We start from the raw sequence: 13,417 nt of genomic DNA, 5'->3' as shown, positions 1-13,417 counted from the left end.
ACACCTGCTGTAACTTCGATATTTGAAGGTCAGATTAGCTGGACAGAACGTCCTGGTGTACATTTTATTTCATTGAACTTTTAAAAAATGTTGCTCCCTCCATTGCTGCATAACTGTGTATTAGTTTTGAGAAATCTGAAGTAAACCTGATTCATGTGTCCTGCTATGACATTTAATCTTTTTGCCTTGAGGTTTTATTTTCAGGCTGAAATCTAATTGTTTTACCTGGATATGTCCTAGAGTGACCACTCTGAGTCAATCAATTTTCCAGGTAGCCAACTGAGACTAGGTATGTAGAATCAGGTGTTGTTCTTTTTCTTGGAAAGTTTTACTGGACTTCAAAGTTACATTTCATGTCTTTATTTTTTTTAGAAACTGTTAAATTGCCTTCTTCCATTTCCACCATTCTTTTTCTAACCCATTTTTACTTCTTTATGTCATTTTTACTATCTTGGTTTGTTTCCCCACCTTTTTGGAGGCCCCTTATTGAATTTTAAACGTAGTCTCCCTTGGACACTGGTTTTTCATTTCTAAGAACATTTTGTCTTTTCTCCCCATCTCTTTTCCTGGGTTTAGTCAATTTGTTTTTCATTGCTCCCTACTTTTTGGTCCATTTGTCCTTAGTTTTTGAATTTCAAGCTAACCATTGTTTCAGAATATTTAATTCAGTTTAAAGGGTACATTCCAAGTGGGTTTTTTCTGCTTTATGTTTGTATTTTGGTGGACATTTTTTCTCAGGTGATGAGCTGTTTTTGATTTCACAGTTCTCTATGGGTTTTACTTCTCATTCATTTTTGCACTATCAGGCATATTACAAAGGAACCCTTTTCTCTCAGTCTACAAGGTTCAAGTACCTTAGTGGGGAATTAAATTTTTTTTCTGGAAACTGAGTTTCTGGGAGGTAAGGGAACTCACCCCGGGGCACCCCCAGCTGGGGGGGGGACCCCCTCCCAGGCTGCCCTTCCTGGATCTGGGCCCACCATCTGCACCACGTCCAGAGGTGTGCTGCCCTCGTGGCACTGGCTCAGCCTGGAGTCATTCTCGGGGATCCAGGCTCCTGGCAGGTGGGCCCGGCTCCTGGAGGACCCTAGGGTGTGGGCCTTGGGAGGGCCGAGAAGCCCACTGGGCAGGGAGAGGCGGGGCCTGGTCACAGGCCGGGCAAGGGAAAGGGCAGGGCCCAGGCAGTCAGCCAAGGCCTCGTCAGGATTGGCCCCGTGGTGGGCGAGAAGGAGCGAGGAGGATGAGCTGCCCGGCCTTTGAGTGCGCTGGGGCCAGGACAAGGCCAGACACAGCCACTGGCTGAGCTCCCACAGCGGGTTCCAGCAGGAGGCCCTTCCCCCATGCCAAGAGCCCTGAGGTGACCTGTCCGAGGGAGGCAGGGGCTCTCTGTGGGGTCAGGTGCCCAGGCGCTGGGTCAGATCCCAGGACAGCTGTGGGTGGCGGCAGCCTGAGCCCAAAGATGCTGTGTGGGCCAGAGCATCTCAGGCAGACATGGGGACATGGACAGAAGAGTTGTAGGGCCTCAAAGGGGAACTGAGCTCCCACGAGAGCACACACTTTCCTCTTGGGAATGCCAATCTGGACCTGGACTTGGGTTATGAGCCCACTGACATCTGGTAGCAACACCCACCTGCCGTAAGTCCAGGCAGCATCTGGACAGAGTGGACGCGGTAAACCTTGCTGGGCACACCTGCTGGCCACGCCTGTCTTGGGGGTGTGAGCTGTTACATCCAGGGGCTGTGACACTTCTTTGACCAGGCCAGCAGAAAGGCCCTTCCCATAGGACCTGGCCCTGCCCCTGGGGCAGCAGGGGAACAACTTTGCTGCAGGGGTAGCTTCTGTTTCTGCTCTGGGCAGTGCAGGAGCCACAAACCTCAGGTACCTCCTGAGCATCTGAGCTGTGGCCACTGGTGATGGAATTTGCAGTTCTCCATCACTTCCCTCAATTTCCCCTCACCCTGCAGGGCTCGGGATTGCCGTCCTGGGGGTGGCATTCCTGAGCCCCAGCATCCCGCCACCACCTGGCTTTCCAGCCAGGCTCCAGGATCCTGGCCAACAAGCCTCCATGTACTCCTGGGGACAGCAGGCCTGAGCATGGACCATGAGCCTATTTGCTATTCTTGGATCATATTTTCTCTGGAGAGCTGCAGAAGACAAAATTAACAATAGGAGTTTGTAAGGAAATCACTTTACGATCAGTATGGGACAATCAGAGCTGTCTTACAACAGACACCTGCCTCGAGAGGTGCAGGTCTCCTGGCCCCAGCTGGGATGGACCCGAGAGAGGTTGGATGGGAAGCCTGTGCATGCCTCAGCTTCCACCATCAGGGCTCCGCCCATCTGGAGGCTGGAACCGACCCAGGCGAAGGCTTCAGGGCAGATGTTACGGCTGTGCCGGGCACATGCTAAGCATTCACTGAGAATTTGCTGCACGGGGGCCAAACGAGTTGTCCCTTAGTACCACGAGGTCCAGGTCCCAACAAAGGTATCAAGGGAAAACAGTGAAGAAAGGGAGGTACGGAAAGTTACCTCTCTCAAAGACCTAATTTCTTGCAGATATTACAGTAGGAAACCACACTTTCCCCCTCAGCTCTGACATTTTAGCATTCTCTGAATCTCAGTTCCCAGGATGGCTGTATTTGGGGTTTTGTTTCTGCGAGACAAATTCTGGAGGGGCTCTTAATTCCCCAGACCCTGCTGGGCTCAGGTTGGTTCCCAGTGGATCCAAACATTACGACAGTGGGCCACCTCCTCTCCAGCCCAGAGGGAGGGGAGAAGTCAGCACACGCTTTATCCTGAGTGGACAAATTCCAGTTCCTTCCTTCCCCGCCACACCCTGCTCTGCTGGCACACACACACTACCTGCAACCTGCAGCAGGGAAATCAGGGTCTAAGGGATGATTCTGATTGCTAGATCATTATACAGATATCCCTTTTCTGCTTCCTGGTATACTAGAGCAGACAGAGGGAAATTCTTAAATTTTTCGATTGTAGCCCAGCTGCCTTGACCTCTGATAATGATTGTACAGCCCTTCTCTTCTGCCCGTGACTGTAAAAACTTTGACTAACCTTCATTTGTACTGTTATCCAGTTTTTCAACATTAGAATTTTGTGATCACTAAAGACAAAGCCCCTCATGTTTATTCATGAAGGGTCTTGCGTGAGCCCAGAACTAACCCACCTCAAGTCCAAAGTTGTCTCAATAACCGAGACAGGATCTAACCAAAGTGGGCCCACCTGGCATGCGCAGTAGCTCAGACTTTCACCTGCACGTCACCTAGACCCATTCCGCCATCTTACATGTTCTGTGACTAAGCACCGAATCGATCTGCACAAACTCAGTACTCAGATCACCTCCAATTACACCATCGAGGGCCACCGTGCTCATTATCCTAAACCCGCCCACCATTTTGTCTAGCACACATATCAGAATCACTGCAGTCTGGGGAGAGGTTTTGGGCTGCAAGGCCATCTACTCACCTACTACGTGCCTAGTAATAAACTCTATCTTGGAAAAAAAAAATGGGCACAGGTTTCTGTTAGGGGAGATGGGAAAGTTCTAGTAATGGAGTGATGCAGCTACTGCAATACTGTAAATGTGAGTTATCCCGCTGAGTGGTATGCTTGCGAGTGGCCGAGATGGGAAAACTGGAATATAGACTGTAAACTGTATCCATGTTAATTTGTTGAACTTGACAACTGCACTTAAGGCGGTTACATACTCTAATATTCTCGTTCTTAGAAAGGTATATGGCAGAAATACATGTTAACGAGTATGTACACAACCTACACTCAATTCGGAAAACAGATTTATAAATAGACAGTCACTGAGACATAGATGGTGTCTGGTAAATGTGGCAAAATGTTAAAACTGATGGATCTGGGTATCTGGGGAGGACAGAGCTATGTCAGAATTCTCTATATGTGGTTTCTATTATTTCTGGAACTGTCCTGTTAAATTTGAAAGTGTTTCAAAATAAAAAGTTAATAATTCTCAGCCTTTCAGCTGCGTGATCACGGCACCGTGTGGGAGGCCTCCAGTGCTGCTCTCCTCCTGCCCCACGTGCAGCCGTCTCCTTGCCCAGGCGCAACACACTTGAGGAGGGGCTGCCAGGAAGGGGGACGGCAGCTGGGCTCTGGGTCCCTGTCAGCCCTCCCAAGTCTTCTCAACACAGGCAGCCGGCCGAGAGCAGCGCACAGCACACCTAAACCAAGTAAGCCCGGGCCCTCCCCAGACCCGGATGACATGGCAGCCCGGGGGCTGCAGGCACGCATCCTCAGCAAACTCTCAGGCTGGGGTTTCCAGCCCTGTAACCACCCTTTGGGGGGGTGGGGGTGGACCGGGCAGAGCCATCTCCATCCACATGAGGATAGTAAGGGATACTTTTAATCTACGTAAGTGGCAATGTGATCTTAGCCTGTCTTCTTAGAACCACCCTGCTGGGTGCTGATGGCACCTGTGCCCCCCTGGGTCCCACCTCCCCATGAAGGGCATGCGGATGGCACAGGACCCTGGGGCTGCACCCACGCAGCTCCCCCACCAGCGTGCTTCCAGCTTCCACCACCAAGACTCTTCAGCAGAAGGGGTTACTGTTGTGTCGCTGTTTTTTGTTTTTTTTTTTCAGGTACTGAAACTTCTCACCGCTGGAACCACAGCCATCTGTAGGGGGTCAGAGCAGCCACAGAGAACAAGACTTGTGTCGTTTTTATTCATTTTTATTAACTGGTCCTACCACATGACTCTTTACACAGGCCCACTGTTCCTATATGCACTGGCTTTGAAGACATTCAAGTCATACTTGTGTCCCAATTAATGTCTCCTTTCTATTCCTTTTCCATGCTTTGCCTCATTTTCTCTGAAACTGAAGGCATTTGTTTATTATTATATTTTTGTTTATTTGGGTCTGTGTAAAGGTTCCTTGGCAGGAAAACATGCATATGACCTTAAAATAAAGACCAACATTCTAGGGTAATGCACAGAAAAAATACAGTACTCAGACATCATTGCAAATAAATACCCCATACAGATGAAGTTATCTCAAATGTAAGAACATTTCTCATGGATCAATACTGTAACAGAAGGTAAAAATAGGAGTCCCTACAACTAGGAATAAGAAATGCTTATTCCAGGAAACAGAATTCTCTTACTCTTATCATTTATATTATTATAATTTGTACTTTTTTTTTTTTTGGAGCGGGAGGATCGTTTATCCTTCCTCTTAAGTACCAATTTGACCATTCACAGGAACCTCAGCAAAACAGCACGGGCAGGCTCGCCTGGTTTGCTCAGGAGCTCCAGCGACTTCTGTTTCCTGAAATCAACAGTGATTAGTTTATACCAAGCAAGAGCGGATATTAATGTCCTGTTTTCACATTTGCAAAGAGTCCCAGGGTTCACCCTTGCCCACCTCTGCACAAAGAGAGCATTCCTGACGCAGTCATGGCTCCTCGCAAACGTGTTTTGATAGCGCTTGCTTAGTGTGTCCCACAGAGTCCATTTGGTTCCCAAAGCACACTCAGTGTTGCGTGTTTGCTTTCGCTTTCTAAGCCCCTGAATTTGCAAGGATCTGCGCAGTAAAGAATCACTGACTAACAGAATTTTGTACAATTGCTGTTCTTCCGGCAAAGAGCCCCAGGTAAAGGTGTGGAGGCTGCACGTGCCTCCCACTTACTGCTGCACGCTGGCCTCAGAGGCCACAAACTAGCTCTTCACTGTCCACTTTTAGGATAAACCACTCTGGGACACCCCCTTAAATGATGAAGGCACTACTGGCAATGATTACTAACAAAAAGGCGTTGAAATCAAACACCCTAAAAATCGACGGCTGGAGAATTTTCTAAGTGTACCACAATTTGGCACAACAACCAGAGTAACAAAACAATTCCAATTTGGAATTTCACTGGTACAGTTGTATAAAATTCTGTTAATCAGTCATGCCTCACAATGTCCTAAAACCCAGAAAATTCTGGAATTTGTAGGTAATACTACTCATTCAATAATTTATCAGTTTTTTTTTCAAGTGCCTATTATTGTTTTAACCAGAGCAAAGGTCAAGTTTTCTTCTTGTTACATTGAACTATTCCTAAGAATAATAATAATACAATATGAAAAACCCCAGAATCTGAATACCCTGGATTTCTTAATGAACATGGCATTTAAAATCCGTAATTTCAAACATGAACCATAACGCCCTATCACCTAAAAGGCTGCTGAGCCGCCGCCCAGCTCCTGGCGGGGTCAAAGCCCTCTTCCTAACAGCCGAGCACTAGACACGACAAACAGGACACAGCGGTGCAACATCCAACCAACAGGCCGAGGGCTAAGACGAGGCAACCAACCATGACCACAAACCACAGCGTCTGAGAACCGTCTCTACGTGAGGAATTAAAGAAGCAAATATAATACCAAAATATCAAAAGTGCACAGGTTTATCGGATAAAAAAGGAATCTCTGTGAAAGAAGGATTCCCCAATGGTGAGCATTTCTAGTGGGTTCAGAAACAAGCGTGCAGATCACCATTTGAAGCAGATTCTTCAGCACTTGTAACAAGGTCTTGTCAAGCAGCAGCTTGCGGCATTTTCAACATTAAAGCTTTTCATTCCTCCCATCACACACTCGGGGAATGCTGTTTTGAAAAATATTGCAGTGGCATATCCAAAGAAGGTTTTAAGTGGAATTTTAGGTGGCCTTTCCTTCCTCCTGTGGGCGGTCAGCAGTCCATTCACCGCACCACGAGAGGCGAGGAAAGAAGCTGCGATACGACAGGGCCAGGGGCCGAGTCCTTGGCAGCTACTCTACAGCTGGAAACAGGAGAAAACAAGATATCGTTAGAGAAGCAGTGGCTCGTCACGACCTGTCACTCTGACACCCGCACATCTGGGCCGCGCAGTGAGTGTGGGGTGGGTTAGTCGGTGGAGAGCGGCTGCATGTGGTCAGCAGGGCAACTGGCCCTGCAGGGGCCCTGCCAAGCGTCAAGACCCTTTACAAGTACTGAGAGAGGCTACGCACCGGCGGTTGGAAGCGAGGAGGGCAGGGCGGCGTGCGGGAGACAGCATGCAGGGCAGGGCGACAGGGAGTGCTACTGTGCAGGCAGGGGACAGCAAAGCCCCTTCTCACGGGGGGACACCCAAGCCTGGAGGCCCTCAGCGTGCCACATGGAGGGGCCCAAGCAGTCCCCCCCAGCTCCCAACGACTTCACACCTCAGGTGCGACCTATCCGCAGTGTCTGGATCATTGAAGATTGGTGACGACCAAGAAACACTCAAGAACCAAAAGAAAGATGGAGAGATGGAGGGTAATTAGGTCACATGAAGTTCCCTTCCACAGGGTACTGGGCCTGGCAGCCTCATAAAGAAAGACGGCAGCATCACGGCGCCACTGCGAGACAACGGAGAGGAATACTGGGAGAAGCTCTGCCTCAGGAAGTGTAAACTCAGATGGCGCCCACTGCCAGAGCTCTAGTGTGGCTCCATAAAGCCTCTGATAACGGAAGACTCGCAGGCCCCTAATGTTGCCTGTGCTCCTTTTATGTCATTACTTTTTCTCCTTTCACCACCCTGCAAATTGCACTAAATAAAGAAAACCTCATTCCTCCTATCTGGAAATCCTGGGACCTGGCCCTGGACTGAGCCTGCCAATCTCAGCTGGGCTCCTGCTAGCAACGGTAGGTGATCTCAATTCAAAGGTGCTCATGCATGTCTCAGATTTCAGGTGTGGATTCTCAAAGCCCTGCTTTTTAGGGGTGGAAGTCTCCTGTAAGGAAGTGGCTGGGTGGGGGACCTGGCCCCATGAGGAGGGGTGGACAGCAGGGAAATCTGCCAAGAAAGCCCAGGGAGATCCCAAGAACAAAGGGATGGGCCTGCCCACTGAATACAGAGGCTGTGGCTAGGCACTTGGAAAGCTTTGTTCATTAAAAAAGGAAACCCCAGGCCTGTGCCTTCCAATTGATCACACCACAGGAAACTAAGACCGCCAAGTTCTGGCTTCCGGGTCACGGCCAGCAGTGGCCTGTGCCATGTGAATGTGTTCAGTCCCTAGGACACGCCTGTGCAGGTCTGGGTAACGGGAGGTGCGGCCACCTGGAACTGCTCTGGGCACAGGGGAGGAATTCTGCACTTGTGTCCTGAATGTGACTTACTACAGAGTGACCGTTTCTGGGACAGTGCCAGGGCAGAGTGCCCTCAGAGGTGTATGCACCAACACAGGACGGACCGGCTTGGGGCAGCCTGACCTTACGTTCACCAGAGACATGCATGCTTCCAACTCAGGCTCTGCTGGAGCCAGGGCTGCCTCCCTCGAGGTTTTCCTCATGTGAGGACATGAGGTCCATCCCCAATCTGACCCCTGCCTAATGGAGCACTTGGGCACACCGGAGGCTCCCGTGCTGCAGGGAACACGAGAAGCAGACATGCCCTCCAAGTTTCCTGGCAGGCAGGCGGCCCCCCACGCAGCCAGGGTAAAAGCGTTCCCTTTGTGGATTAGTCTTGGTTAGGAAGACGTGGCCAGGCCCCTCTGTGCTGGGTTAGTGGGAGGGGACAGGCGGCATGTTAGCTGTGGCGTGTGGCTCCCGGCGGCCCTAGTCGCAGGAGATGTTCTACTTCTCACTGCAGAACACCTGGCTGGTGAGCCCAGGGACCTCGGCCCGGTCACTGGTGCAGGCACAGGTGTGACTTACACTGGGGGGGCTGGGCTTGGCCTTGGGGGTGGCCTTGGAGCGGCCACGCCGTGCCTGCTCGTGGTCCAGCTCGAGCAGCTCCAGCCGCTGGGTCAGGGCCAGCTTCTGCTGGATGGCCATGCGCAGCAGGGAGTTGAGTGTCTTCTTCTCGTCCTCGGCAGCCGCCAGCTGCCGCTGCATCTCGTCCAACTGTGTGATGTACTCGTCACACCTGCAGGGACACAGGGCATGGGTGGAGGGGTGCAAGTACACAGGGCACGGGTGGAGGGGTGCAGGGACACAGGGCACGGGTGGAGGGGTGCAAGTACACAGGGCACAGGTGGAGGGGTGCAGGGACACAGGGCACGGGTGGAGGGGTGCAGGGACACAGGGCACGGGTGGAGGGGTACAAGTACACAGGGCACGGGTGGAGGGGTGCCCAGGTCCAAGACAGGAAGGGCCAGGGCGCATGGGGGGACAGGTTGGGGCAGGGGCAGGTGTGCGGGGAGGGCAGGTCTAGAGTGGGCAGGAGGGGAGGTCCGAGGCAGGGGGCAGGGGGAACACGCCCAGAGCTGGCACTTGACCCAGGCGGGTTCTGGGAAGCAGGGTGATGAGGCCCCTCTCCAGCATCGAGGGCACCTGAAGGCCTGGAGGTGAAGGTAGGGCTGGGTTTGGGGCCCTCCCCTGTCCTGGGCAGTGGGGAGAGTGGCGATAGTGGCAAAACGGACCTCCAGTGAGGCCTGTCTGGGCCTGTCTGAATCACTGAACAGCCCTGACAGGGCTTCCTCTGGGTGTGAGGTTTCTGGAGTCGGGGAGACTTGTGGCAATTCCTTCTAGCAGAAGTGCTGGCAAAGCCCTCTGCCTGCAGGTGAGAGTCCACACTAGGGACCTCAAGAGGTGCAGATCCAAACACCTGGTTGATGGGGTGGGGGTGGGGTGGGGTCTGCCGCAACTGAGCCCTGCTTTGCCAACTTAGCTGGCCGAGGTTCGCTAGGAAGCCGCTGCTTCCCCCGGGGTCTCGGTTTTCTCTGAAGAGGTGCCCACCACAGTGGGTCTGCACAAGAGGCAGCAGGGGCAGCCCCGCAAGGCCTGGGAGCGGTTCAGGCACAGCAGCTGGAGGGCTGGCTGTCAGGACCGTAAACGCACCCTCCCATGCCCAGGCCTCAGGGTGCGTCCCACCTGGGACAGCACACGCACACAGCCGGTGCTGAGCAGAGCTGCGTGGACACAACAGCCACAGCTCGGGAACGGACGTGGACGCAGCCCTCAGCCCTTTCCCAGGGGGCAGTGAACAGCGCACAGCACCTGGGTCTTGGCTGAACCTGTGATACATTGGCCTGGAGGAGAAGGAAAACCTCACCCTGCTTCAGCTGCCTAAGTGCCCGGTGCACAGGTGAGTAGACAGCACAGCAGCCCCCTAGCTGCAGGTCCACACTGCTGCTACCCCATGAGGGGCTGCAAAATGCCCAGGGATGCCATGTCCCCGGACTCTCAGGAGGCAGGAAGCCATGCCCTCAGGACGTCCCAACTGCCTCCCAGCTCAGACAGCCTGGGAAAGACTGGCTAGGGTTTTAGATAACATAGGTTGTAAAACTGTGAGATTTAGTTGTCAGAGGCTGAAGAATTTTGACATCTTCTCCCAAGGTCTTGCCTAAGCCCCAGGAAAACAAGAAAGCTTCCAGAGAACAGCTGAGACATTCCCTATCTTCTGCTCTTTTCTCTCACATACTGGGTTTAGGAGAAAGTCCAGCAGGGACTGAGAACTGGTAGCACCCGGCCCCCACCTTGCACGACCCCTGGGCTTCAGCTTCCTCAGCTACAAAACGGATGCAGGTTAGCCGTCGCTGGACCAGGGCCCAGCAGGTGGTCTGTTCATCCAGGGAGGGCCACATGTACGTGCCTGGCCGCTGCTGGCCAGAAGATGGAGCCACCAGACTTTGGGTGGAGAAAAGGGGGTGCCTGACAAAGAGGCCCTGAAGACGATAGTCCCACAGAGGGACCCAGAGCAGCTGTGAGCAAACCGTAAGTCCCCTCTCCCTAGCCTCCTGGCCTGCACATCCCAGAGAGGCACTGGGAGAAGCTGCCCTGTCAGAGCTGTGAGCCTGACTGCACAGCCATGTTCCAAACCCTCCCAGCCCGGACCCCGGCACAGCGCCTCCTCCATCCGGGAAGTCAGGCTCCAAGGGCTGCCGACTCAGGTTAACAGGGAAAGAGGCTGCGGCCCTGGCACCCCTGCTGCTGACAAGCCCTGCATGGAGATGGAGATGCAGTCTCTGCTGGGCCTAGGAAATCTGTGTGACAAGCCAGTGGCCGGGGATTCGTGCTGTGGCCCTGCTGCTGGCTTGCTCAGCGAGGACAGTGACACAGCTGGGTGTCATAAAGCTGCTTTCCAAATCTCGCCAAACCAAGCCCAAATGCATGGCTTCCTGGCTGAGTTCTCACGAGCCAACACCTCGAGAGAAGAGGCCAGAGCTTGCTGTCAGCAACAGACCAACATCCAACTCCTGTCGTGGCCAGGCCCGGCAGGAACTCTGCTGCCCCCACCCTCCGCCTCCTGCAGGCCTCTGTGGTAGTCACAGCGGTGGGGACAGCCTGCTCCTCTGCTAGGACCCCACTCCTTCAGGAGGAAGGAAAAAGCTCGTGCTCCTCTAGTCCAGCCCACCCCATCTACAAAGTGGAGGCAAAGCCAGGCTCTCTGGGCTTTCACGGATAACAAAAGCGGAAATGGCCCTGTGCAACGAGGCTTCCAGGCTGGCCTTGCCTTCAAGGGAACGTATGCTTCCACCTGTGCTCCCTCACCCACACGGCAGGCACAGCACCACCCTGGCTGGAGAGGACGCCGAGGAGCGGGGTCCCGGCACACACAGCCTCTCCCTCACTGGCAACCCCCTTCCGGCTGGCACGCAGTCCAACAGGATGGCGTTACCTGGTGGCGAACATGGCACGCAGCGAGGAGAAGGTGGCGGCATCCTCCTTGAGCGCCTTGAGCTCATTGCGCAGCTTCATCATGGTCTCGGTCACCATAGCCTTCTCGTTCTCGTACTTGCTCTTCAGGTTGGCCAGGGCCACCTCGGCCGTCTGCGGGGCACACGGGGTGGGAGGGCTCACAGGGGCAGTCGTGCCCGGGCCTCCCTGGGGCCTGCGGGGGTGCGGTCAGCCTAGAGGTGCTTTGGGCTCAAACATGCACAGGAGGCAGCCCCGAGGGTGCCAGGGCTCCCAGAGAAGCCCCCTGGAGACACCCTTTCTCCAGGGCACTTTCACTGCTCTCACTCCTACCGCACAAGCCACAAGGCACCTGCCTGCCACAGCAGTTCTAACAAGCACACTCTGGATCAGCACATAGGGACCATGTGACCCCCAATCTTGCTCGGGGACCCCTCCCAGAGCCCCAGCACCACTCTCCCCAGGGCAATACAGCCGAGGCTCGCAGGCCTGCCTCTGTTTAAACAGCAGGAACTGCCCGCGAGGAATCACCACAAGCAAGAGTCAATGCTCCCTGCTCACTGACCAGCCCAGGCTCAGGCAGGGGCAGGGCAGCCGAAGCTCAGAGCAGACTGCGGGGCTCAGGCTGCCCCACAGGAATCCCACCTTGCAGCGGGTGGGAGGATGGAGGGGAAAGGCGGAACGCACCTGGTCAGCGGGCCCGGCCCCGCCCCGGTGCCCCCCCCCCCCATGCCCACTCGCCTGCTTGTTGGCCTTCAGCACGGTGCGCAGCGTGGTGATCTGCTCACGCTTGGTGCTCAGCAGCGACTTGAGCTTCAGGATTTCCTCCATCAGCGCCTCCTTGTCCTTGTCCACGGTGGGGCCCAGCTCCTGGGAGGCGATGCGCTGCCGCGACAGCTCCGTTGTGCGGTCCACGGCCGCCTGCAGGTGCTTGATCTGGTCGCGGATGATGGCGATCAGGTTGTAGATGTTCATGGGCTCCCGGCGCGGGTCACTCAGGGGCGAGGGGAGCGAGGGGCTGGGCGAGGGGCTGCTCTCTCCGCTCCCGCCCTCCGGCCTGCCCACCTCAGTGGCCAGCAGCCCCTTTGGGAGGAGGACAGGTGAACGGCGGCCGCGGCCCTCAGGGCTGGCCCGACCCCCGGGGCTGGCCCGGCCTGGGCCACCCTGGCCCTCACGGTAGTAGTCCAGCATGACGCGGGTGGGTGTCTCGTTGTTGCACATGCACACGTGGTGGTAGAGGCTCGCCAGCTCCTCGCTGAAGGTCACCAGCTCGTCCTGCGCCGCGCTCAGGCTGCCCTGCGTCTCCCCGGCGACGTCGCTCACCTTCTTCAGCTCCTTTTCCAGCCGGGCCAGCAGGTCACGGTCTTGGCGGCTGGCCTTCTCCAGCAGGGACACCTTCTCGGTGAGGGCCTGGCCCTCCGCCTCGTAGCGGCGCTTCTCCTCAGCATGCTGGGCTGTGTGGGCCTCGTGCTCGCTGCGCAGGACCTTCAGCTGCTCCCGCAGCTCGCCCGCCTCGGCCACAGCCACGTGGTACTTGCAGGCCAGGATCTCGGGCCCGTTGATGTCCACCTCGTAGTAGTCGCCGTCCTCGTGGCTGTCCCGCTCCTTCTCGTGGTCCAGGGCAGTCTGCCGCTCCTTGCCGGCCTGCAGGCGCCGCAGGGCGCTCAGGTTCTCTGTGAGGCGGCTCACCTTCTCGTGCTGCTCCGACAGAGCGCCCCGCGTATGCTCCAGCTGCTTCTGTGTGTCCTGCAGCGACGCCAGCAAGCCCACCTTCTCTCGCTCTGCCTGCACAGACACAGGGCAGGGGAGGCAGGTGAGGG

The 13,417-nt window shown here is 54.9% G+C and overlaps 1 protein-coding gene across 5 annotated transcripts in view; it reads right to left on the bottom strand.

Moving 5' to 3' along the window:
• Positions 1-1,293: 1,293 nt before the first annotated feature.
• The window catches only part of BICD2 (BICD cargo adaptor 2), a 68,786-nt gene continuing 56,662 nt past the window's right edge, over positions 1,294-13,417 (bottom strand). For 2 of the 5 annotated variants that reach the window (XM_077138700.1, XM_077138710.1), the window contains 3 exons: positions 12,339-13,382; positions 11,581-11,732; positions 4,696-8,886 (listed from right to left, as the gene is read on the bottom strand). In XM_077138700.1, coding sequence (XP_076994815.1) covers positions 8,595-8,886; positions 11,581-11,732; positions 12,339-13,382 — 1,488 coding nt within the window. In that variant the 3' untranslated portion in view covers positions 4,696-8,594. Of the gene's footprint in view, positions 4,661-4,695; positions 8,887-11,580; positions 11,733-12,338; positions 13,383-13,417 lie in introns of those variants that run through there. The other 3 variants (XM_077138701.1, XR_013166876.1, XM_077138704.1) reach the window with 3 other exon arrangements.

This window comes from Tamandua tetradactyla, chromosome 2 (genome assembly GCF_023851605.1).
Source record: "Tamandua tetradactyla isolate mTamTet1 chromosome 2, mTamTet1.pri, whole genome shotgun sequence".
Lineage (NCBI taxonomy): Eukaryota > Metazoa > Chordata > Mammalia > Pilosa > Myrmecophagidae > Tamandua > Tamandua tetradactyla.
This window is presented reverse-complemented; position numbering and strand designations above follow the sequence as displayed.